General features: G+C 46.0%; 1 protein-coding gene across 1 annotated transcript; it reads right to left on the bottom strand.

The window, feature by feature from the left end:
• Window positions 1–7315: 7315 nt before the first annotated feature.
• LOC131187143 (coiled-coil domain-containing protein 50-like) lies at window positions 7316–23728 on the bottom strand. The gene is made up of 12 exons (XM_058161352.1): window positions 23469–23728; window positions 19999–20083; window positions 17070–17132; window positions 15057–15189; window positions 14234–14327; window positions 12699–12777; window positions 12282–12409; window positions 11186–11248; window positions 10693–10797; window positions 9715–9815; window positions 8322–8419; window positions 7316–7616 (listed from the first exon to the last, which is right to left on the bottom strand). Exons 2-12 carry the CDS (start codon window positions 20045–20047, stop codon window positions 7462–7464), a joined length of 1068 nt encoding a protein of 355 aa, XP_058017335.1. The 5' UTR covers window positions 20048–20083; window positions 23469–23728; the 3' UTR covers window positions 7316–7461.
• Between the last annotated feature and the right edge of the window lie 649 nt (window positions 23729–24377).

Here is a 24377-nt window from a genome sequence, read left to right as displayed (position 1 = left end):
ATCACAAACCCAAACTCTGGCTCAGATCGTGAGCGACACCTTCATAATCTGGCCACACGGGAAAGAAAACTTGAAAACTTCCTCACACACCTCAATAGCCTACACCCCAAAATACAGTTCACCATGGAAACAGAAGTTAACAACCAACTTCCCTTCCTAGATGTCTTAGTCTACAAGAAACCCAATGGCTCCCTAGGACACACCATCTACCAGAAGAAAACACACAAACCGCTATCTGCATGCACTCACACCACCACCCAGCACAGATCAACTCCGTAGCCAAGACACTCATCTCTAGAACAAAATACTTAGCTGACGAACAACACCTAAAACCGAACTACACACTCTCACAAACGTACTAACATCCAATGGATTCCAGAGAAATAAGATTACCAAACTAATCCAAAAGAACCCCCACTAAAACCCAAGACAGAGAGCAAGAAAATGGCACAGCCCTCCTCCCATATATAAAAGGCACCACAGACAGAATCAGCAAGATCCTCCACAAACATAACATCAAGACAGCATTCTGCACAAACCAAAAATATCCACCATCCTAAGAAACCCCAAAGACAAAATTGAGTTAGAAAATCAAGGAGTATATGAAATCCCATGCACCGCCTGCCCCACCACATACATTGGACAAACCAACAGAAGAATAAGTGCACGCATTGAAGAACACAAGAACTCATTCAAAAAAGAGGAACCAACTTCTTCCCTGGTCCAACACTTTAAAGTCACAGGATACGATATTGACTTTAAAAAGACCAGAACTATCGCCAAAACTGAACACTTTAACAACAGAATAATCAGAGAAGCCATCGAGATAGAAAAACGCCCACACAGCATGAACAAACGAGATGATACCTCCCGCCTACCAGCCATTTGGAAACCTGCCCTTATTGACAAACGTGTCCCTAACACGAGGAATGACACCAGACCCACACTCACGAGGTCCACACAGGATGTCACCACCACACATCCACCCAGAAAGCACACCCAAACCCACACTGATCAGGAAGCACGACCAAGGACCAGAAGCCAGACCGCAGCTGCAACATTGGCCACTTCAAACCCCTCCAATCCATACATGCAGCAGACTGGCACCCACTACGAAGATGTGGCACGACCACGGACACGAAGCCGAACAGCAGCAGTGCAGCTCACCAGCTCAAATCCCCCTGCAGCACAGATTAGACTGAGCACAACCAAGCCCCCACCAACACAGGACACACCCCCAGCCAATCAGAGCACAGAAAAACCCCCATCCAATCAGAGCACAGCCAAGCTCCCACCCAATCAGTTCAAACCCCCACTAGCAGTTAAAAGGAAGAAACAGCTGCGATCACACATTGCTCCCAGAAGCACGAAGCTGAAGCCTGAAGATGACGAATGAGACTTCGTCGAAACGTCGCCAAGACACTTCCAATTTTACACGGGAGAAAACCCGAACAACCAAAGACCTATATACAAACACCCGTGAAAACCTCAGAAAACAAATATTGCACCTCTACGGGGAGGAAATCCACCATCTGACCAGGACCTATGAAAAACTAGAAGTCCAAAGAGCTTCCATTTTATGTGACCTCGCATTCCTATGAAACTGCCGCGATGAAAATTTAATCCCCAAATGCTTCCAATTGAAATTCCACTCCAACTCTGCAGCCACCAAACGCATCCTAAAAAGAACAGAATTGGCCTTAATCAGAAATGAACTTCACACAAAAAGATTCCTCCTAGATCAAATCAACAAAGATCTCCTCACACTTCACCTCAAACTCAGCAACAAGATGCACCCGGCACTTTGGGACAAATCCAAACAACTTGCCGTCTGGAGGGCCGAAACACAGACCACCCTCAAGACAGACACACACACCAACAAACTCAAGACTACAAGAACGCCAGAAAACAAACCCTCCACCCTCACAGCAACACATGAAACAAACAGTGCATAACATCTCAGATAGGATCCTCACCAAAGCTGAAACCGATGTCCTTTCCAAAGGATTCAACTTTGCAGTCACTCCCAAATACATCCCCACTGAGACCATTATATGCGGAGTTGAAACCAGCCTGACCAAAATCAACCCCGATGACGCTAACAAAATCAGACTCGAAATCACCAACATCCTCTGCAGCAGCAAGCCACCCAAAAGCAACTTACCCAAAGAGGAACAGACAGCACTACTTAACCTGAAAAAAGATACCAGCATAATAATCCTACCAGCAGACAAGGGCAACGCCACGGTGGTTATGAACACATCTGACTACCAAACCAAATTAACCAACCTACTCCAAGACCCTGCATACAAGCCCCTAAAACAGACCCCACCACCTACCTAGAAAAACCACTAGATCCAAAATAAAAGCCTCCCCATCAGCGAAGAAATCCAACAAAGAATCATTCCCAGAGAGAAATCATCCAGATGCCCTAAGCTCTCGGCCTCCCAAGATACACAAAGAAGGAACCCCCACTCAGACCCATAGTCAGCTCCATAGGCTCACCTCTACAAAACCTAGCCAAATTTCTCGCCAAACAACTACAGCCCTATGCAGAATCCATCGCCTCACACGTAAAAACTCATTCCAGTTCATAGAGATCATAAAGAAACAAAACTTACAGCCCAGCGACCTACTCGTGAGCTTTGATGTCATATCCTCTTCACCCAAGTGCCAATCAAAGAAGCCTTGACAGCTATCCAAAACAAATATAACCCCCCCAAGCACATACTAGATCTGACCAACCACTGCCTATCCAACACATACTTCATCTATAACGGACAAAAATACAAACAAATAGAAGGCGCACCCATGGGATCACTCCTCTCACCTGTCATTGCCAACCTCTACATGGAACACTTTGAAACCCAAGCACTAGAAAAATCTGATCACAAACCCAAACTCTGGCTCAGATACGTAGACGACACCTTCATAATCTGGCCACACGGGAAAGAAAAACTTGAAAACTTCCTCACACACCTCAATAGCCTACACCCCAAAATACAGTTCACCATGGAAACAGAAGTTAACAACCAACTTCCCTTCCTAGATGTCTTAGTCTACAAGAAACCCAATGGCTCCCTAGGACACACCATCTACCAGAAGAAAACACACACAAACCGCTATCTGCATGCACTCTCACACCACCACCCAGCACAGATCAACTCCGTAGCCAAGACACTCATCTCTAGAACAAAATGCTTAGCTGACGAACAACACCTAAAACCGAACTACACACTCTCACAAACGTACTAACATCCAATGGATTCCAGAGAAATAAGATTACCAAACTAATCCAAAAGAACCCCCACTAAAACCCAAGACAGAGAGCAAGAAAATGGCACAGCCCTCCTCCCATATATAAAAGGCACCACAGACAGAATCAGCAAGATCCTCCACAAACATAACATCAAGACAGCATTCCGCACAAACCAATAAATAGCCACCATCCTAAGAAACCGCAAAGACAAAATTGAGTTAGAAAATCAAGGAGTATATGAAATCCCATGCACCGCCTGCCCCACCACATACATTGGACAAACCAACAGAAGAAAAAGTGCACGCATTGAAGAACACAAGAACTCATTCAAAAGAGGAACCAACTTCTTCCCTGGTCCAACACTTTAAAGTCACAGGACACGATATTGACTTTAAAAAGACCAGAACTATCGCCAAAACTGAACACTTTAACAACAGAATAATCAGAGAAGCCATCGAGATAGAAAAACGCCCACACAGCATGAACAAACGAGATGATACCTCCGCCTACCAGCCATTTGGAAACCTGCCCTTATTGACAAACGTGTCCCTAACACGAGGAATGACACCAGACCCACACTCACGAGGTCCACACAGGATGTCACCACCACACATCCACCCAGAAGCACACCCAAACCCACACTGATCAGGAAGCACGACCAAGGACCAGAAGCCAGACCGCAGCTGCAACATTAGCCACTTCAAACCCCTCCAATCCATACATGCAGCAGACTGACACCCACTACGAAGATGTAGCACGACCACGAACACGAAGCCAAACAGCAGCAGTGCAGCTCACCAGCTCAAATCCCCCTGCAGCACAGATTAGACTGAGCACAACCAAACCCCCCCCAACACCGGCCACCCCCAGCCAATCAGAGCACAGAAAAACCCCCAGCCAATCAGAGCACAGCCAAGCTCCCACCCAATCAGTTCAAACCCCCACTAGCAGTTAAAAGGAAGAAACAGCTGCGATCACACATTGCTCCCAGAAGCACGAAGCTGAAGCCTGAAGATGACGAATGAGACTTCGTCGAAACGTCGCCAAGACACTTCCAATTTTACACGGGAGAAAACCCAAACAACCAAAGACCTATATATATATATATATATATATATACATACATATATATATATATATACACACACACACACACACACACACACACACACACACACACATATATATATATATATATATATATATATACATACATACATACATACATATGTGTGTGAGAGATAGAGAGAGAGAGAGAGAGAGAAAGAGAGAAATGAGAGAGAAGAGTTTATATATATATATATATATATATATATATATATATATATATATATATATATATATATATATATATATATATATATAAACATGAGAGAGAGAAAGAAAAAGAGAGAGATTATATATGTATATATATGTGTGTATGTGAGAGAGAGAAAGAGAGTGAAAGAAAGAAATAAAGAGAAATGAGAGAGATAAAGAGAGTTTTATATATATATATATATATATATATATATATATATATATATATATATATATATAAATATACATGAGAGAGAGAGAGAGGTAAAGAGAGAGATGAGAGGTACAGAGTGATTATATGTGTGTGTTTGTGTGTGTGTGTGTTTTTCTGTCGAAGCACCTGGTCTGCCCCGATATGGGAGGGAGCCTACTGCTTTCCTTTTGCCTTTCAACTTCAATCCAGGAGCCCTCAGGCAGTCCCAAGTTCGAATCCCAGAAGGGTATGGCTAGCTGACGAGAACTAAATAACTTGAAATAGAATCTATACTAGTCTCCCTTTATTTCTTTATCAGCAAAACACAAATTTGTACAATATATATATATATTAGAGAGAGAGAAAGAGAGAGAAAGAAAGAGATGTAAAGAGAGAGATGAGAGAGATAAAGAGGGAGGTAAAGATATATCTATCTATCTTTATCATGAGCACATCATGAGAAAGGCAGGGCTGGATGAATCACAAGTTGGAATTAAGATTGCCGGGAGAGATATCAACAACCTCAGAGATGCAGACGATACCGTTCTAATGGCAGAAAGCGAAGAGAAACTCAAGAACCTCTTGATGCGGGTGAAGGAGGAGAGTTCAAATGTCGGCTGGAAACTCAAGATTAAGACAACTAAGATCATGGCATCCGGCCCTCTCAGTTCCTGGCAGATAGATGGGGAAGAAATGGAGGTAGCGACAGATTTTATTTTCCTGGGCTCCAAGATCACCGCAAATGGGGGCTGCAGCCAAGAAATTAAAAGACGCTTGCTCCTGGGGAGGAAAGCTATGGCAAATCTAGACAGCGCACTAAAAAGCAGAGACATCACCCTGCCAACAAAAGTGTGTATAGCCAAGGCTCTGGTTTTCCCAGTTGCAATGGATGGCTGTGAAGATTGGACCACAAGAAAGGCTGAGCGCCAAAGAATTGAGGCCTTTGAACTCTGGTGCTGGAGAAGACTCCTGCCAGTCCCTTGGACTGCAAGGCCATCCAACCGGTCAGTCCTAGAGGAGATCAACCCTGACTGCTCTTTAGAAGGTCAGATCCTGAAGAGGAAACTCAAAATCCTTTGGCCACCTAATGAGAAGGAAGGACTCCATGGAGAAGAGCCGAATGCTGGGAACGACGGAGGGTAAAAGAAGAAGAAAAAAAGAAGAATATATATGAAAGAGAGAGAGAGAGAAGGGAGGTACATAAATTAATAAGTTGCCAATGGTCACAAACCAGATAAAGGCTATTTGCACGAGGATCGAGTCGCACAAGGGTATAGGTAGTCCTCGGCTTACGACCGCAATCGAGCCCAAAATGAACTAAATGAACTAAATGAACTGTTATCAATCAAGGATCTCCTGCTCGAGGGGGGGGGGGCGGGGGGCTGGACTAGGAGACCTCCAAGGCCCCTTCCAGCTTTCTTCCGATTCTGACGACATGTAGCCTCTCTGGTTCAATTTGTGCGATCCGTGCAACCCGGCCACAACTGCGTGTGTCTCTGGATAATGTAAGGCCGTGACGGTGAACCTATGGCACCAGAGGTGGGTTTCAGCAGGTTCTGACCAGTTCTGACGAACCGCTAGCGGAAATTTTGAGTAGTTCGGAGAACCAGTAGTAAAAATTTTGTCTGGCCCCGCCTCCATCTACTCTCTGCCTCCCGAGTCCCAGCTGATCGGGAGGAAATGGGGATTTTGTAGTATCCTTCCCCTGCCACGCCCACCAAGCCACGCCCACCAAGCCACGCCCACAGAACCGGTAGTAAAAATTCTGACTGGCTCCGCCCCCATCTATTCTCTGGCTCCTGAGTCCCAGTTGATCGGGAGGGAATGGAGATTTTACAGTATCCTTCCCCTGCCATGCCCACCAAGCCACGCCCACAGAACTGGTAGTAAAAAAATGTTGAAACCCACCACTCTATGGCAGGCGTGCAAGAGGCGGGCACACAGAACCCTCTCTGGGGGCACAAGCGCCATCGCCAGCTGCTCCTCCGGTTTTTGGGGTGCCGGCCAGCTGGCGATGCAGGTGCCGGAGCGCAGAAAAACAGGCTCCAAGTGGTCAAAAACGGGTAAAAAAACAGGCCCTTTTTCAGGATGTTTCCAGCCGTTTTTGGCCTTTTTTTTCCCCGAGCTGTTTTTAGGCCATTTTCCGCCCATTTTGGGGGCTGTTTTTGGCCCCAAACAGCCTGAAAACGGCTCGAAAACGGCCCCAAAAATGGTGTGAAAAGAGCCCGAAAAAACAGCCCAAAACAGCGCACGTGTTCCAACGTGGGCGCACGCACACGTGCAAGTTCCAGTTTGGGCACTCTGGGTGCCATCTCTGGTGTAAGGAGCCTCGGACAGGCAATGGAAATATTTGAAATGTAAAAGCAATTAAAAAAACCACAAAAAAACAAAAAAAAGAGAGGAATATTTGGGCCACTGATAAGACTTAACCTCCCTCTCTGAAAAACCCATTTCCGTTTTGGTTATTATTGGTTGTTTGTTTTTTTTAACTGAAGCGTTTTGCGTTCCTTTGATGGGACTGACAGCCCCGCCTTTCGCACCGAATTAAGGGGAGGAGTTCAGGGTCGAAATAAGAGGAAGCAGCTTTAAAACTCAGACATCCTGTTGACAGCTGAGATATCAATCCAGCCAAGACGGTCAATGAAAAGTTGGGAGGGAAAAAAAAAAGAAAAGAAAACCAGAACCGACGTGGAGCTTTTGGGCAGCTGCCTCACTGCTGTCGGCAGCCTTCCTTTTTGTTGCTGGATTTCGGGCAGCCCACCTTGTCTGGCTGTCGTTTGGTCGGGGAGACAAAGACGGGGGCTGCCATCCCCTGCGGGTAGTCAAAGGAGCTGTCCGTCTGGGCCAGGGGTCCTGGGCTGGGTGCTACAGGGAGAAAAGGAAAGAAAAGAAGGAAAGGAAAGGAAAGGAAAGGAAAGGAAAGGAAAGGAAAGGAAAGGAAAAGAAAGGAAAGGAAAGGAAAGGAAGATAGAAGAAGGGAAGGGAAGGGAAGGAAGGGAAGGAAAGGAAAGGAAAGGAAAGGAAAGGAAAGGAAAGGAAAGGAAAGGAAAGGAAAGGAAAGGAAAGGAAAGGAAAGGAAAGGAAAGAAGAAGAAAAATGTTAGCACTGCACGAGTATCTCTTCTTCCCCTAAACATTCTTGTCTCTCCAGTTCTCAAAAATTACTTTTCTTAAAGTTATTTTCCAGGCTGTATTAGACATAATATTGGTTCATGTACGGAACTCCTCTGTTATGTGGTCTCCTGCTTGAGCAGGGGGTTGGACTAGAAGACCTCCAAGGTCCCTTCCAGATTCTAGTCCATTCCATTCCATTCCATGTTTTCTTTTCTTTTCTTTTCTTTTCTATTCTATTCTATTCTATTCTATTCTATTCTATTCTATTCTATTCTATTCTATTCTATTCTATTCTATTCTATTTCATTCCATTCCATTCTCTTCTCTTCTCTTCTCTTCTCTTCTATTCGTCTACTCTACTCTATTCTACATTCCATTTTATTTGGGAATCTTTCTAAATCCAATGGGACTTCCTCCGATATAAATATGAATACAGTTGTTCCGGCTCTGTTGTTACCTTTTGAACCCAGATCCATCACATCAGAAGGCGTTCCCATTTTAGCAGCTTGAAAAGTTGGATCCAGAACTTCAGCGATATTTCGGCAAAACTGTGGCCTAAGTAAAAAAAATAAGACTATAAGACGCATTTAAAAAATTGTCTAGTTGTTGCTTAGAAGAATAGAATAGAGCAGAATAACAGAATAATAGAATGGAATAATAGAAATAGAATAGTAATAGGATAATAGAATAGAATAGAATAATAGAAATAGAATAGAATAATAGAAATAGAATAGTAATAGTAATAGAATAATAGAATAGAATAGAATAGAATAGAATAGAATAATAGAATAGAATAATAGAATAATAGAAGACTAGAAATAGAAATACAATAGAATAGCATAATAGAAATAGAATATAATATAGAAGGGAATAATAGAAATAGAATAGAATGGAATATTTCTATTATTTTAAATAGAATAGAATAGAAATAGAATAATAGAAATAGAATAGTAATAGAATAATAAAAATAGAATAAGAATAGAATAGAATATAGAATAGAAAAAGGATAATAGAAATAGAATAGAATAGAAATAGAATAGAATAGAATTAGAATAATAGAAATAGAATAGATTAGAATAATAGAAATAGAATAAGAATAGAATAGAATATAGAATAGAAAAAGAATAATAGAAATAGAATAGAATAGAAATAGAATAGAATAGAAATAGAATAATAGAAATAGAATAGAATAGAATTAGAATAATAGAAATAGAATAATAATAGAATAGAATAATAGAAATAGAATAATAATAGAATAGAATAGAATAATAGTAATAGAATAAGAAGAGAATATAGAATAATAGAAATAGAATAGAATAATTAAAGAAGAGAAAAGAATATAGAAGAGAATAATAGAAATAGAATTGAATAAAATTAGAATAATAGAATAATAATAGAATAGAATAATAGAAATAGAATAAAAGTAGAAATAGAATAGAATAATAGAAATAGAATAAAAGTAGAAATAGAATAGAATAATAGAAATAGAATAGAATAGAATAGAATTAGAATAATAATAGAATATAATAATAGTAGCCTAGCATGGCATGGAACAAAAACAAGCACCAGAACAGAACTGAACAGCACCTAGACTTATATAGCGCTTCAAAGTGCTTCACAGCCCCCTCTAAGCGGTTTACAGAGTCAGCCTTTGTCCCCAACCCCCTGGGTCCTCATTTTACCGACCTCGGAAGGACGGAAGGTCTGAATCAACTTTGAGCCGGTCAGGATCAGAGTCAGCCTGCCCTCCCGCCTTCCTAACCACTGTGCCCTGCCACCTATTTGGCCCTTCTACATTCATTTCCTAACTCTGGGATCCAAGCAGCCCATCCACCGGATGCAGCACTGACTTCTTGTCAACCGGGGTTGTTCCTTTCATCGTCCCATGGGGGTCCTCCTGGATCTGGATCCTCAGCAGGGCTGGACTTCTGCCACTCGGCCAGGAGTCCTTCTGGAAAAAAAAAAAAGACAAGAGAAAGGCGAACCAATCTTGGAAAGGACTAGACGAGTCTGTTAAACCAGGGGTCTCCATCCTTGGTCCCTTTGTGGACTTCAACTCCCAGAGTTCCTCAGCCAGCTTTGCTTCGTGGGGTTCTTGCCAAGAAAAGCCCTTGGCAGGGCGCCAAAGAAGACAAAGGTTTGTGATAAGGCCGAAGGACTTTTTCTGAAGGACTTTGTTTTGGAATCAATTTGGACGAAGCTGAGAAGGAAGTAATTCTCTTACTGTTCTAATAAAATAGGTTTATTTAGGACTGATTGTGTCTGGTCATAACAACTTGGGCCTCGGTCACAACAGAAGGTACCACCGAGGACGACGTTTAACGTCTCCACCAGCAAGCTACCTTCACGCAAGTCACACGTCAGCCTTGCGTTATTTGGAAACCCGTAGTAGCAGAAGGAAGATTTGGCTAGTCTAGTGAAGAGAAAGACCAGGGGAGACATGATAGCAGTCTTCCAATATCTCAGGGGCTTCCCGCAAAGAAGAGGGAGTCAAGTTGTTCTCCAAAGCACCAGAAGGCAGGAGAAGAAGCGATGGATGGAGAGAAGCAACCCGGAATTAAGGAGAAACTTCCTAACAGTGACGGACAATGAACCAGTGGAACAGCTTGCCACCAGAAGTTGTGAATCTCCAACACTGGAAGTTTTAAAGAAGAGAGTGGGCAACCATTTGTCTGAAATGGTCTAGGGTTTCCTGCCTGAGCAGGGGTTGGACTAGAAGACCTCCAAGGTCCCTTCCAACTCTGTTCTTCTCTCCTGTTATCTATTAACGATCGCTAGAGGTTGGATGGAGAATGTGCCCCAGGTGACGCAGTAATGCGGCTTCTTACCTCTTGTCCCTCGGGGCGCCTGGGGGGCTCAGCCTCCTGCCTTTCCTGGCGTGGGGAGCCCCACTGGGTGTGGAGTTCCTTGTCTTGCAGGTAGCGTGCAATTTCCTAGTTTGGGGGGTGGGGGGCAAAGGGAAGCAAAATTATTATTATTTATTTTCATTTCCCCATTGTCAACAGCTGGCTGGGAAAGTCACAAACGGCCACTCTGCGTCGCGCAACAACTTGATGGGGGCAGGGAAGATGTTGACAATCGTTCAATTCAATGAGCGGTTTTTGGTTCCTTTCCCACCCCTCCCCCTGCCGCCACTGTAACTTCAAACGGTTGCTAAACGGATGTCCGTAAGTCAAGGACGACCTCTAGGTTGGGGTTACAAGGAGGGGATTTGCCAACTGAATGTAGCCCTAACAGCAGAGCCGAAGGAGAGGGAAACTCTGGAAAGACAACAGGATGAGTTCCGAGGGAGGCTTTGTAGCGTTTTTGCTGGCCACTCACCTCATCCTGTGCTACTTGAGCCGCCCGGTAATCGTCATCTTGCTCCCGGTTCCTCTTGGCTCTCTGCAGAAGGAAGAAAGCGTTGGGTCAGGGGTCCAGAGAGATTGCCCCCTCCCCAGCAGGTTAATCTTGGAACAGCGCAAATGAACAGTTCTAGGAAAACTCCCCATGGCCAACTCTCCACGGCCAACTCCCCATGGTCCACCATAGCCAACTCCCAATGGCCAACTCTCCATGGCCAACCATGGCCAATTCTCCATGGCCAACTCTCCATGGCCAACCATAGCCAGCTCCCCATGGCCAACTCTCCATGGCCAACTCTCCATGGCCAACTATGGCCAACTCCCCATGGCCAATTCTCCATGGCCAACTATGGCCAACTATTCATGGCCAACCATGGCCAACTCCCCATGGCCAACTATGGCCAACTCCCCATGGCCAATTCTCCATGGCCAACTCTCCATGGCCAACCACAGCCAGCTCCCCATGGCCAACTCTCCATGGCCAACTATGGCCAACTATTCATGGCCAACCATGGCCAACTCCCCATGGCCAACTATGGCCAACTCCCCATGGCCAATTCTCCATGGCCAACTCTCCATGGCCAACCACAGCCAGCTCCCCATGGCCAACTCTCCATGGCCAACTATGGCCAACTATTCATGGCCAACTATGGCCAACTCTCCAGGGTCCATTCGCCACAAGACCAGAGTTACACTAATATCAAAGAAATAGTGGAATAGAGTATTTCAAGAAAGGAAGCCAAAGAAAGAACAAAATGAAAGGGGAGTGACAAAAATTAAAACATTTAAAAAAAAATAATAATTTCAAAACAATCAAACTCAATTGTTGCATTGTTCTGGCAATGGGTGGCCTGTGGCGACTCGGCCCAATGAACATGGTGGCCTGCCCAGAAGCAGAACAGGGTCACCCCAAGATAGATGTGGGGCCCACAGCCACCCCTTTCTCTCCCTCCCTCCCCTTTTCTGCTCTCGTTGGCTGGAGACGATCCTGGTTTTAAGGCGATGGAATTTCTAAGGGGCAGAACGGTGTTCCCCGGCATTCGCTTCCAGATCAGCAGGGTTGGTGCACGTACGATACGGGTCTCCTCCTCTTCTTCCTCCTCTTGCAGCTTCCGAGCCAGTTCCTCGTCTTCCTGGAACTGCTGTTGGATCTGGAGCTCCAGCCTGGCCATCTCCCAATGCAGGGCTTCAGGGATGCCATCTGAAGAAAAGAGAGCAAAAGACGGATGAATGAACCTTTGGACGGAATGGAAGCGGAAGGGACCTTGGGAGGTCATCTATTCCAACCCCCTGCTCAAGAAGGAGGCGCTTCCATGCAGAGTAACAAGAGTTGGAAGGGAACCTTGGAGGTCTTCTAGTCCAACCCCCTGCTCGAGAAGGAGACTTTATGCCATTTCAGAGAAACGGCTGCAGCCGCAGCAGAGGGGTGAAAGAGCCACATGCAGCTCCAGAGTTGCAGGTTGCTGACCCCTGATCTAGGTCATCCTTACCTCTTGTCCCACGCGAGGGCCGTTGCTTTGGCTGGCCGCTCTCGTCCTTTTCCAGGTTCTGGAACCGCTTGACTCTCTCCTGGGTGGGAGAAACAAAACCAAACCAAAAAACCTCCTAAGACGCTATCCTTCATGAGAACTAGAGCCTTGCTCGCTCGGATCCCTCTTCCTTCTGCTACCCCTCCCGGGTGAAAGCCAAAGGAGTGACTTCCTCTGAGCTTCCGCCCTCCTCCTTGTTAGCCTTGCTCAACAAACAAACCGCAAACCAAGGAGAAACTTTCATCAAACTCTGAAAAATAATTTATCAAATATGTATATAGCTGTAGGGGTAGTAGTAATATAATATATACTTGATAGATAAGGAATTAGGAGATACGTAAATTTGTATATAGACTGAGGAATATATGATATAGTAACTTGAATTTGACGTAAATGTTAGAAACCAGAGACGTGGAGCAACGTCCATTGTTTTTGCTTGTTTTTAAAACCAATAAATTTTTTCTTAAAAAAATAAAATAATGTGTTTCGACCGTACTCCTTTTCACGCTTTTTCCAAAGTCTCAACCTCTCTTTTTTTTTTTATAACATGGTGACCCAAACGAGATACGGCATTCCAGCTGTGGCCTTACTAAGGCTTTACACAGAGGTTACTAAGGCTTTACACAGAGGTTACTAAGGCTTTACACAGAGGTTACTAACACGTCACAGTGATTTTGATTCTCTGCCTCTGTTTATACGAAACCCAGGATCATTATATATACAGCTGAGGTTTGTATAATTTTTTTTTGGGGGGGGGCGTTTATTTGAAATCGTGAAATAGAATTCTTAAATGGTCCCGTAGCGAATTTTCCCCATGGTGAGTTGGCCGTGGAGAGTTATCCAAGAAAGACCCATGGGAAGGAAGGATGAATGCCACTGATTGTTTAAAGTGTATTCGCTCTCCAACGTTCACGTCTGTGCGCCAGAAGCGTTCCCCGGGAGGGGGGGGAACAACCGTATGCATTTGCCAACCGCGATTCCCCCCCACCCCTTGTTAGGACTGACCAAATCTGAAAAAGCGACGTGAAGTCATGTTATTCTCGCGTTCCGCTCCTCAATGGGCTGGAACTGGATTCAATTATGCCTGATAGGCAAGGCAAAGATTTGGATCGGACCCAAAATTACCAGCAGGGAGAAGAGCAGCAGCCGACTCTCGCAAGAGCTAAGAACGAAGGGCGAATTTCCTGACGGTGACAACGATTAGCCCATGGAACGGCCTGCCACCAGAAGTTGTGGGTGCTCTCATATTTAAGGGGTCTGCCACGGAGAAGTGGCAAAATTCAGTTCTTTGCTTAGCGACAGAAATTTCAGGCTCCATCGTGGGTGGAAAGTTGAGGACTATCTGAAAAGCACCCCAGACAATCTTATTGGTCCCCCCCCCTACCTCCAGGAACACAAAAGGCCCATCACTGCAACGTTGGCGCACGAGCCGGTGTTTGCCAAGAGAGTCCAAGTTAGCCAGGGCAATTTGTACTTGGCATCCTGGGATTCCTTACCTCTTCTTTTGACTTCTTCTTCCGATCAGCTTTTCCTGGTTTCACCTGAAGATCTTTCTGGGTCACCTGGGCGTTTTTAGGATCTCCCTCTGGGCTACACGTGGACAGAGGAAGAGGCAGTTAGAACAGCAATTCTGGCTGCGTTGAATAACAGAGAGAATTAATGGAATCCAAAACCCTGCTCAGGTAGGAAACCTTAGACCATTTCAATCAATCAATCAATCAATTAATCAATCAATCAATCAATCAGAATAGAGCTGGAAGGGACCTTGGAGGTCTTCTAATCCAACCCCCTGCTCAGGTAGGAGAGCCTGCCTAGACCATTTCCTTCCTTCCTTCCTTCCTTCTATCCATCCATCCATCCATCCATCCATCAGTATAGAACTGGAAGGGACCTTGGAGGTCTTCTAGTCCAACCCCCTGCTCAGGCAGGAGACCCTAGACCCTGGACTAGAAGACCTCCACGGTCCATTCCAACTCAGTTATTCTGTTATCCCACATGGAAGTGTCTCCTGCTTGAGCAATGGGTTGGACTAGAAGACCTTCAAGGCCTCCTCCAACTCTGTTATTCTGTTATTATGGAAGTGTCTCCTGCTTGAGCAAGGGGGTTGGACTAGAAGACCTCCAAGGTCCCTTCCAAGTCTGTTATTCTGAAGCCGTCCTCCACTGCAACCTTCATTTGGCCCAGGAGACAAGGCAGGAAGTGTTCAAAAGCCACAGAGACCCGTGGATCAGTCCCTTGGGTCTATTCAGACACCCATACACTCCCCCATCCCGGAAACCAGCTTTCTGAACCCAAGAGAAAGGAGAGGAGCCTTCCTACCTTTCTTTCAGTGGTGGCCTGTTGTCCTGGAGCTTCTGGGCTTCCACCTCCTGGTTTTGAAGTCTCTTGGCCATGCGGAGGTCATTCTGGACCAGCTGGTTCTTCTGGATATTGGAAGCGTAGTGCAGCTCGACTAAGGGAGAGAGAAGGGAAAGAAGGAAGGCTCAAGTAGGAGCACTGTCCGCCTCTGGCTTTACTCCTGAGTCGACCCTTGTTCCTTAGCTGTTCCCTTCTCCTGGCAGCTCTGCGCATGCACACACAGGGATCCAGCTGTTCTTCTGCCCCACTGATGTCCGACTCCGAAGGCAGCTGACAACTGTCAGACGGCCCTGGCCCCATCTCTGCCTCCGACGCAGAGCCCTCATCAGAGCCTTCCCCAGACTCCAGGACTGGCCCGTGTTCTTCCCCAACCTGTACGAAATAACCCCAAGGCTGTTTCGTAGACCGAAGAGGGAAACTTCTGTCTGATGGCTAGAAGCCGGGCGGGGGGGGGGGGGGAAGCCCCCTGCCTACCCTGTTTCCCTGAAAAATAAGACCCTACCGGAAAATAAGGCCTAGCGTGATTTTTCAGGGTGCTCGCAATATAAGCCCTACCCCAAAAATAAGCCCTAGTTAAGAGCATCAGCGGACGGAGGCGTTTAGTAACGCATTTCCCCCAAAATTAAGACTTAAATGGAAAATAAATAAACAATTAATATAAGATCCGGTCTTATTTTCGGAGGGGGGAAAAACATATTATCTGTTAGGCAGCCATTTGTGCCCCTCGGAATGCTCTCTCTCTCTTCCTCCTCCATTCCTGGCTCAGCCGAGAGACGCTGAAGCTTAGACAAGTCCTTTCCTTGCCCTGAACTCCCAAGCCATTAATCCCCAGCCAGACAGTCGGGGGAGGGGGGAAAGTCATGGGAGGGGGAGAGAGAAAGAGACTCAAAGAACTTGGACGGCGTTGGATGCTGTCATTCGAAAGGGCGTTTTTTTGACGTCACGGGATGATTCACGAGCGCCGAAAGGCGACAGGTGGGCTATACGAAGGACAGTCCTTGGCACCCCTTGCCAAGATAGCGGGAGGGGGGGAGCAACCTTGAGAGCGGGCCCTTAAAATGCCATCTCATCTGGCAAGGACCGGAGCCCTTGTAAACCTGTCTCTGCACGGCGGATTCCCTGAAGCGATAAGACTCCATCTCGTTAATTGAAAAGGGGGATGGTGCTAGACACACAACACAAACAAACACACACACACACACACAGCCTCCAGAAAAATCACGCAGGTCGCTCATTCATGCAGCCGAGATGGGACACAGGGAGGGAGGGAGGGAGGGAAGGAAGGAAGGAAGGAAAGAAGGAAGGAAGGAAGGGTGGGTGGGTTAGGATTTGTCGGAAATGGTAGAGTGTGAGGGGTTGGTCTAGAAGACCTCCAAGGTCCCTTCCAACCCTGTTATTCTATTCTATCCTTTCTTTAAATGATTCTGTTTATTTTTATTTATTTATTTTATCTTGTCACAACAATATATGTAGGAATCATACAAAAGATTATATAGTATATAAACACATATATGAGTAAATATAAGGAGGTATAAGCATATATATAGAAAGAAGAAAAGAAAAACAAGAGGACAGGAACGGTAGGCACGTTTGTGCGCTTATGCACGCCCCTTATGGTCCTCTTAGGAATGGGGTGAGGTCAATAGTAGAAAGTTTTTGGATAAAGTTTTTAGGATTATGGGAAGAGACCACAGAGTCAGGTAAAGTATTCCAAGCACTGATGATTGCTGTTACAGAAGTCATATTTTCTGCAATCTAGATTAAAGCGGATTAAAGCGGTTAACATTAAGTTTAAATCTATTAGTTGCTCTAGTATTATTGCAATTAAAGCTGTTCCACGGTTACTTTAGATATTAGCGTAACTCTTGTCCTTGGCGAGTTGGCATGGCAACTTAGCCGCGACGAGTTGTCGTAGACCCTCCCTCACAATTTTCAGAGACCCTCCCGGCCCATTCCCCAAATCCCCATCCTTACTCTCTTGCTCTTGTAGACAATAGGCCAACGCACCATCTTCTAGGACAGCGAAGTCTCGGCAAACTGCAGGAGGCAAAACGAAAGATGGAAAATTCAGTTAAAAGATCGAGATTCCCCCACAATCCTTCCCTCATCGTAATCCAGTAGATCGTTCTTTCCTAACCCGGGTTGCTTTGAGAGAGGTGGACTACAACAAGGGTCTCCAACCTTGGTCCCTTTAAGACTTGTGGACTTCGACTCCCAGAGTCCCTCAGCCAGCAAAGCTGGGAGTTGAAGTCCACAAGTCTTAAAGGGACCAAGGTTGGAGACCCCTGGACTACAAGTCTCAGAATCCACGTAAAATTTTGTCTTGCCAAGATCTTTTTTTTGGATCCTGAGCTTGTCTTCTGGGGTGTTTTTTGGGGCGATTCCTGGTGTTTATGACACATCTGTTTGTGGATTTTATCGGATGACCGTGTAGCTCGGCCCGGCTTTCAATGAAAAGGCGTTACATGGTGTGTTTTTTTCCCCATTTGAATGGAGAGGAAAAACAGATTTAACGTTGTAAAAACAAACATTATTTCGCTGGCTTTTTCGGCCATTGGATCCGTCCATCAAGAATCCCAACCTCTGGAGCCCATTTCTTTCTTTTTGTGGTTTCCCCCACACCTCAACCCCCTCCTCCCACCTTTTTTTTAATTTTATTTGAATTTATATCCCGCCCTTCTCCGAAGACTCAGGGCGGCTTACAATGTGTTAAGCAATAGTCTTCATCCATTTGTATATTATATACAAAGTCAACTTTTATTGCCCCCAACAATCTGGGTCCTCATTTTACCTACCTTATAAAGGATGGAAGGCTGAGTCAACCTTGGGCCTGGTGGGGCTTGAACCTGCAGTAATTGCAAGCAGCTGCTGTTAATAACAGACAGACTTAGTCCGTTGAGCCACCAAGGACCCCCATTCAATCCATGGAAGAGGTTTCTTTTCTTGGCATTGTCTGCTCTTCCCTGCCTTCCAAATCCACATTTATTCCATTTTTTCCTGTTAGTGCATGTCCGAAGATTCCATTCTTCTTCCTCTTGTGTTTTTCTTCAACCTTCTTATCTTTTTTTCATCCTCCTTCCTGTCTTTTCTTCATCCTCCTTCCTATCTTTTTCTTCATCCTTCTTCCTATGGTCTGGGGTCTAGGGTTTCCTGCTTGAGCAGAGGGTTGGACTAGAAGACCTCCAAGGTCCCTTCCAGCTCTATTCTGATTGATTGATTGATTGATTGATTGATTGATTGAAATGGTTCTCCTGCTTGAGCAGGGGGTTGGACTAGAAGACCTCCAAGGTCCCTTCCAGCTCTATCTGATATTGATTGATTGATTGACTGATCGGTCGATTGATCCTGGCGCCAAAGTTATCATTCCTCCCCCTCCCTCTGAGCTGAGATCAGACACCTCACTTTTAACAACCGCCTTGCTTAGCCACAGAAATTCCAGCCGTACGTTGAGGACTACCTACGGAGCAGGGCTGTCTACTTTTTTAACCTTCGTAAAAAAAGCACCAGTGGAAACTCTTTGCACAACTCCGGGAACGTTCAGAGTTTGGATAACAGAGGAAAATCTTCAATGTCCGGGACCCAAGAAACCGCAGGGCCCAATTTGCCACCGGATTTGCGTTTCGGACTGACAAGAATAATCTCCATGCAATTTGGGATTTTGGAGCCTCGACAAATTCCCTACTCCGAAGAATGTGTGTGAAGGAGAAGCAACAAAGCGCTAAATTTGGAAAGGCAACTCCAGGCATGTTCAAGATTTCCCAACAGGAATTTAAATTCAAGAACTTGTTCTCCCTGCCAGCTTGGTTGGAGAGGATAAAACGCTGGCGTTTATAATTATATATATATATATATATATATATATATATTTAGCATTTATTCCCATTTTGAATGAGATTTCTAACCGGAAGAAATCGGGTTCGATCTCCAAATGCTACAGGCGATGAGTAAGCGATAGAGGCAAGTCCTCGAATTACGAACCCGCAGTTGAGCAAAACCTTTCTGCTCCTGAGCTGAAACGTTTCTTCGGTGAATTTTGACCCCTTTTACGGCCTTCCTTGCCACCGTTGTTAAGCGAATCAGTGCAGTTCTTAAGCTGGTCACAGGCTCCGTTAAGTGAATCCATCTCCCCCCCCCCCGTTTCTGACTTTGCTTGTCCGGAAGGTCGCAAAACGGGATTTAGGGGGACAGTACAACCGTCGTAAATAGGAATCAGTTGCCCAGCGGTTCAATTTTGATCACGTGAGCACGACGGAAAAAGGGTCGTAAATGTGGAAAAAAGGTCCTATAAGTCAGGGGTCTCCAAACCTCAGCAACTTTAAGACTTTAACACTTCACGTGATCTTGATTCTATGCCCGATTCTGTTTATGCAACCGAGGATCGTATCGGCTTTTTTGGCGGCTGCCGCACACGGCCGGCTCATGTTTACGGGTCCGTCGAGAACCTTGATGCCGAATCTAGTGGCACGCGTACCAAAGATGGCACACAGCACCTTCTCTGTGGGCACACGAGCCGTTGCCCCAGTTCAGCTCTGCACATGCGCATCCCACCAGCCAGCTGGTCCTGGGCTCACTGCCACGCATGCGTGGGGGCCATGCGTGTATGTGCAGGGGGGCACGGCACACATGCATTGCATTTGGGGGGTTTGGGCGCGCTTTGGGCACTCGATCCGGAAAAGGTTAGCCCTCACTGGTCTAGAAGGACTCTTAAGATCCCTTTCACCATGACTGTTTTTTTGAGCCCGGTTTCCCCTAATCTGGATTTGGACCTTTGCTTTATTTTTATTTTTCCTGCCCAGGTGTAAAACTTTTCTTTTACAAATGAATGGTGGTTAAGTCAAGGACTAGGTTACTTTCTGAAAAAAATAATAATAATTCTGAATATTCAGCTCTTTTTATCACATACCTTCCTGGACTGGTGGCAGGCAGGAATTGTCAATCTGAACTTCCGTCATTGTATTCTTTTCATAGGGCCAAACGCCACAGACAGCCTGGAAGATCAAGACATCAGATTGGTAAGAAGCTTGATGTTCAAGACAAAGAGTATTTGAAAATGGAAAAAAAAAAGAGATATTCCTTCCATGGACTATTCAGAATCCAAATAGATTATAGAAGATGATAGAATTCTAGAGAAGAGAAGAGAAGAGAAGAGAAGAGAAGAGAAGAGAAGAGAAGAGAAGAGAAGAGAAGAGAAGAGAAGAGAAGAGAAGAGAAGAGAAGAGAAGAGAAGAGAAGATGGAATGGAATGGAAAATAGGAATAGAATAGAATAGAATAGAATAGAATAGAATAGAATAGAATAGAATGCAGAAAAAATGTAGAATGGAATAGAATAGAATAGAATAGAATAGAATAGAATAGAATAGAATAGAATAGAATAGAAAACATGGAATGGAATGAAATGGAATGGAAAACAGGAATAGAATAGAATAGAATAGAATAGAATAGAATAGAATAGAATAGAATAGAATAGAATGGAATGGAATGGAATGGAATGGAATTTGAACAGAACAGAATGGAGAAAAAAATTAGAGTGGAATGGAAGAGAAGAGAAGAGAAGAGAAGAGAAGATGGGATGTGGAATATGGAATATGGAATATGGGAAATGGAATGGAATGGAATGAAATAGAATTCTTTATTGGCTAAGTGTGATTGGACATACAAGGAATTTATCTTGGATGCATAAGGTCTCATTGTACATAAAAGCTATAAGTGATAAATCGTGCTTCGAATTTCTCCCAATTAAAAAAGCATCCGTCAAAAGGAATTTCAAAAACGAGGGGGAATAGAGGTAGTCCTCGACTTATGACCGCAATTGACCCCTGGATTTCTGTTGCTAAGTGAGACATTTGTTAAGTGACTTTGGGCCCCTGTTTTGACCTTTCTCGCCACCGTTTGTTAAGTGAATCGCAGCTGCAGCGGATAGTAATTCGGCTGTGAAGTAAACGTGGCCGTTCCCTACCGTGAATTAAGGAGAAACTTCCTAACCGTGAGGACAATGAACCAGTGGAACAGCTTGCCACCAGAAGTTTTAGGTGCCTCATCACGGGAGGTTTTTAAGAAGAGACTGGACATGAAATGGTCTGGGGGTCTCCTGCCTGAACAGACTAGAAGACCTCCAAGGTCCCTTCCAACTCTATTCTGATTGATGGACTTTAGGTCGCGAAAGGGGATCAACATGACGGTTATAAGTATGAACCAGTTGCCACGCATCTGAATTTTGATGTGGTGATCCATGGGGATGCCACCACTGTGAAGTCATTTTTTCCAGTGCCATCGTAACTCTGAACCGTCACTAAATGAACGGTTGTAAGTCGAGGACTAGCTGTATTAAGGGTTGGACTGAATTTGAGAAACGTAACACAGAAGAGAGAACAACTGATGGAGCCGATTTGCAAGCTACCACTGAGATAGGAATGGAAAACCCAGTATAAATTGTGTGGGATTAAAACAATATTAGAGGGACGGGGTAGTTCAGCAGCTAAGACACTGAGCTTGTCGATCGAAAGGTTCGAATCCCTAGCGCCGCGTAACGGGGTGAGCTCCCGTGACTTGTTCCAGTTTCTGCCAACTTAACAGTTCAAAAGTACTTAAAAAAATGCAAGTAGAAAAATAGGGACCACCTTTGGTGGGAAGGGAACAGTGTTCCATGGACCTTTGGCGTTGAGTCATGCCGGCCACATGACCACGGAGACGTCTTCGGAGAGCGCTGGCTCTTCGGCTTTGAAACGGAGACGAGCACCGACCCCTAGAGTCAGGAACGACTAGCACATAGGTGCGAGGGGAACCTTTTTACCTTTACCTTAAAACAATATTGAGGTTCAAGCAGGGCAGAACTATCGATGGGAGACAAATATGAAATTTATCCCGAATATCCATACCGAGAGAAAGCTGAATACGTAAAAAATGATTTTCTAAAAAATCGTTGGGAAAAAAATGCAACAATCAGACGGGATCTTGGTATTCCTATTTGAGGCAAACGTTATAAAGGCCAACATCTCTATAAGGAGATGATGTGTCACAAAAATTTATTACGCTTCACAACCACGGCAAGGGAAGTCGTACCGTGGGGCGAACCCCCTGAGCCAACGTCTCGCTTAGTAGCGTAAAATCCGGGCGCTCAGCGGCGGTCGTCTAGCGAGGACTGCCTGCATTAAAAGGGAACTCGGCTCTTGCTGCTTCAAAACCCAAAACAAAGAATTTTTTTTCCCCCCCTTCCCAAACCCTTTCGGGTTAAATGAAAACGATCAGCATTTTATACAAAATATATTAGAGAGCACAATTTTAATGAAAGGGAGGGACCAGAAATTTTCCCAGAAGGATGAATGAATGAATGAATGAATGAATGAATGAATGAATGAATGAATGAATGGATTCAAATTTTGGGTCAGAACAGCATATTTTCTACAAACTAAGGAGCTATTTCTTGCCGTGTGTGTGTGTGTGTGTGTGTGTACATGTGTGTGTGTGTGCATGTGTGTGCAAGGTGGGGGCTACCTGACTTGCCTTACTCTCCCCCCCCCCACACACACAGAAGGGCTCTTGGCCTGGAGACTAAAACATAGGAATTGGGTTTGGCCAAAGAAGGACCAGGGGAGACATGATAGCAGTCTTCCAATATTTGAGGGGGGGGCCCCTGCCCCATAGAAGAAGAGGGGGTCCACTTATTTTCCAAAGCACCAGAAGACGGGCAGGACGAGAAGCCATTCTTGATGGATTGGATTGGATTTGGAAAAGTCCTTCATGCAGACTCCGTCACTACCACCGCACCGCAGGTCTCGGATGGCAACTCCCCCCCCCCCAAATCTGACCCAAATGTCGATTTTGGTGTCTTTGGTAAGACTAGGAAAGGCCCAGAGAGACTGACCCATGTTCAGACAGGGTGTGTTTGTGTGTGTGTGACAGCCACACAGATCAAAAGGATCGCTGCCTTCCTCCCCTCCTCTCCCCACCTTCTCCCCTCCTCTTCCTCCTCCTTTTTTTTTTTTTTTTTTTGGAAGCTTTCCCTGCAGTTTCCCCTCCAGGAAAGAAAGGGAGAGGGGGGGGATAGATGGGGGGGGCGACACCCCTCCCTCTGAGAGCAAGGGAGGGGAGATCCTGTTCATCCTAAGGATGGGGAGGGATAGGGGGTACCGAGAAAGTCCCCCCCGCCCTCTGCGGGAAGACGCTGTTTTTTTTGGGGGGGGGTTTCATCAAATAGGTGAGGGGTGGGGTGGGGTGGGGTGGGGTGGGTAGGGGTGCTTGAGGGTCGGGGGGGTCCATTTCAGCTGATTTGGGTCGTCGTTCCCCCGCGAAACGAATAGAGATCTCCGGAGCCGCAGCGGATACCTCTCTACCGGCCCAGGAAAGGGGGTCGCGGACCCTCGCGGAGCCTTACCTGGGAAGGTTTCTTACCCGGCGCGGGGGTCGCCTTCTCCCGGCTTTCCAAGCCGCCGCAGCAGATGGGCTCCTTATACCCACCGGGTATTTCCCCCCCCCCAAAAAAAAACAAAACCCTAACCGAGCAGAGACGAAGCCAGCCAGCTCCGTGCGCCCCCGGAGCTGTCCAAAAAGCCGGGCCGATGGTGCTCCGGTTAAACGAGGAGCTACCGGGCCAGGTGGAAAGCCCGGGGAAAAGGGGGGTTGGGGGTTGGGGGGCGCGCAAGGAAAGAGGGGGGAGGGAGCAAGCAGCCCCGCCAGACTCCTCCTCTTTTTCCTGCGCCGCAGGGCTCCTCCCTCTTGCGCGCTTCTTGCCCGGCAGGTGCGCGGTGGCACCTTTCCTGCGCGTTGGAGAGGCCGGGCACGGCGCAGAGAGGTGGGGTGGGGTGGGGTGTGCAGGAGAAGGGTGGTCGGTAGCCGGCCAGCTTGCCCTATCCTGACCCTGGGGAAGCCAGCCTGGCAGTTGCGCCCTCCGCCCCCTCCCCTCCCATCTAGGAAAAAACCTCCGAGATCATCTGCGCGTTCCTACTAGCCCAGCGCTTTGGGGAAGGGCTGCAGTGTTACCAGGTGCAGGAGGGCACCCGGGGAGGGGAGGAGAGCTGGCTGCGGACCTGCGGACGGGCAGGCAGGCAGATAGGCAGAAATTTATACAGCCAGCCTTCGATTTGCAACGATTCGTTTAGTGACCGTTGGAAGTTTGCGACGTTTGCGATGTTCCGACAAGCCAAAATCCATGGGGGGAGACCCGGATTCGCTTACCCGCCGGGTGACCCTAACGGAGCAGCTGACTCGCTCAACGAATGTGGCGGGCGTAAAAACTCACTCACCGAATTTCTCCCTTAGCGACATAAATTCCGGGCTCAGTCGC

The sequence above is a fragment of the Ahaetulla prasina genome, chromosome 18, assembly GCF_028640845.1.
Source record: "Ahaetulla prasina isolate Xishuangbanna chromosome 18, ASM2864084v1, whole genome shotgun sequence".
Taxonomy (NCBI): Eukaryota; Metazoa; Chordata; class Lepidosauria; order Squamata; family Colubridae; genus Ahaetulla; species Ahaetulla prasina.
This window is presented reverse-complemented; position numbering and strand designations above follow the sequence as displayed.

Coding starts and splice junctions, on each gene's coding strand:
- LOC131187143 (XM_058161352.1), bottom strand. CDS start 20,047: ATGACGGAAGTTCAGATTGACAATTCCTGCCTGCCACCAGTCCAGGAA. Junction 17,133..19,998: donor CCTGCCACCAGTCCAGGAAG/GTATGTGATAAA, acceptor TGCCTCCTGCAG/TTTGCCGAGACTTCGCTGTC. Junction 15,190..17,069: donor TTGTCTACAAGAGCAAGAGA/GTAAGGATGGGG, acceptor TCTCTCCCTTAG/TCGAGCTGCACTACGCTTCC.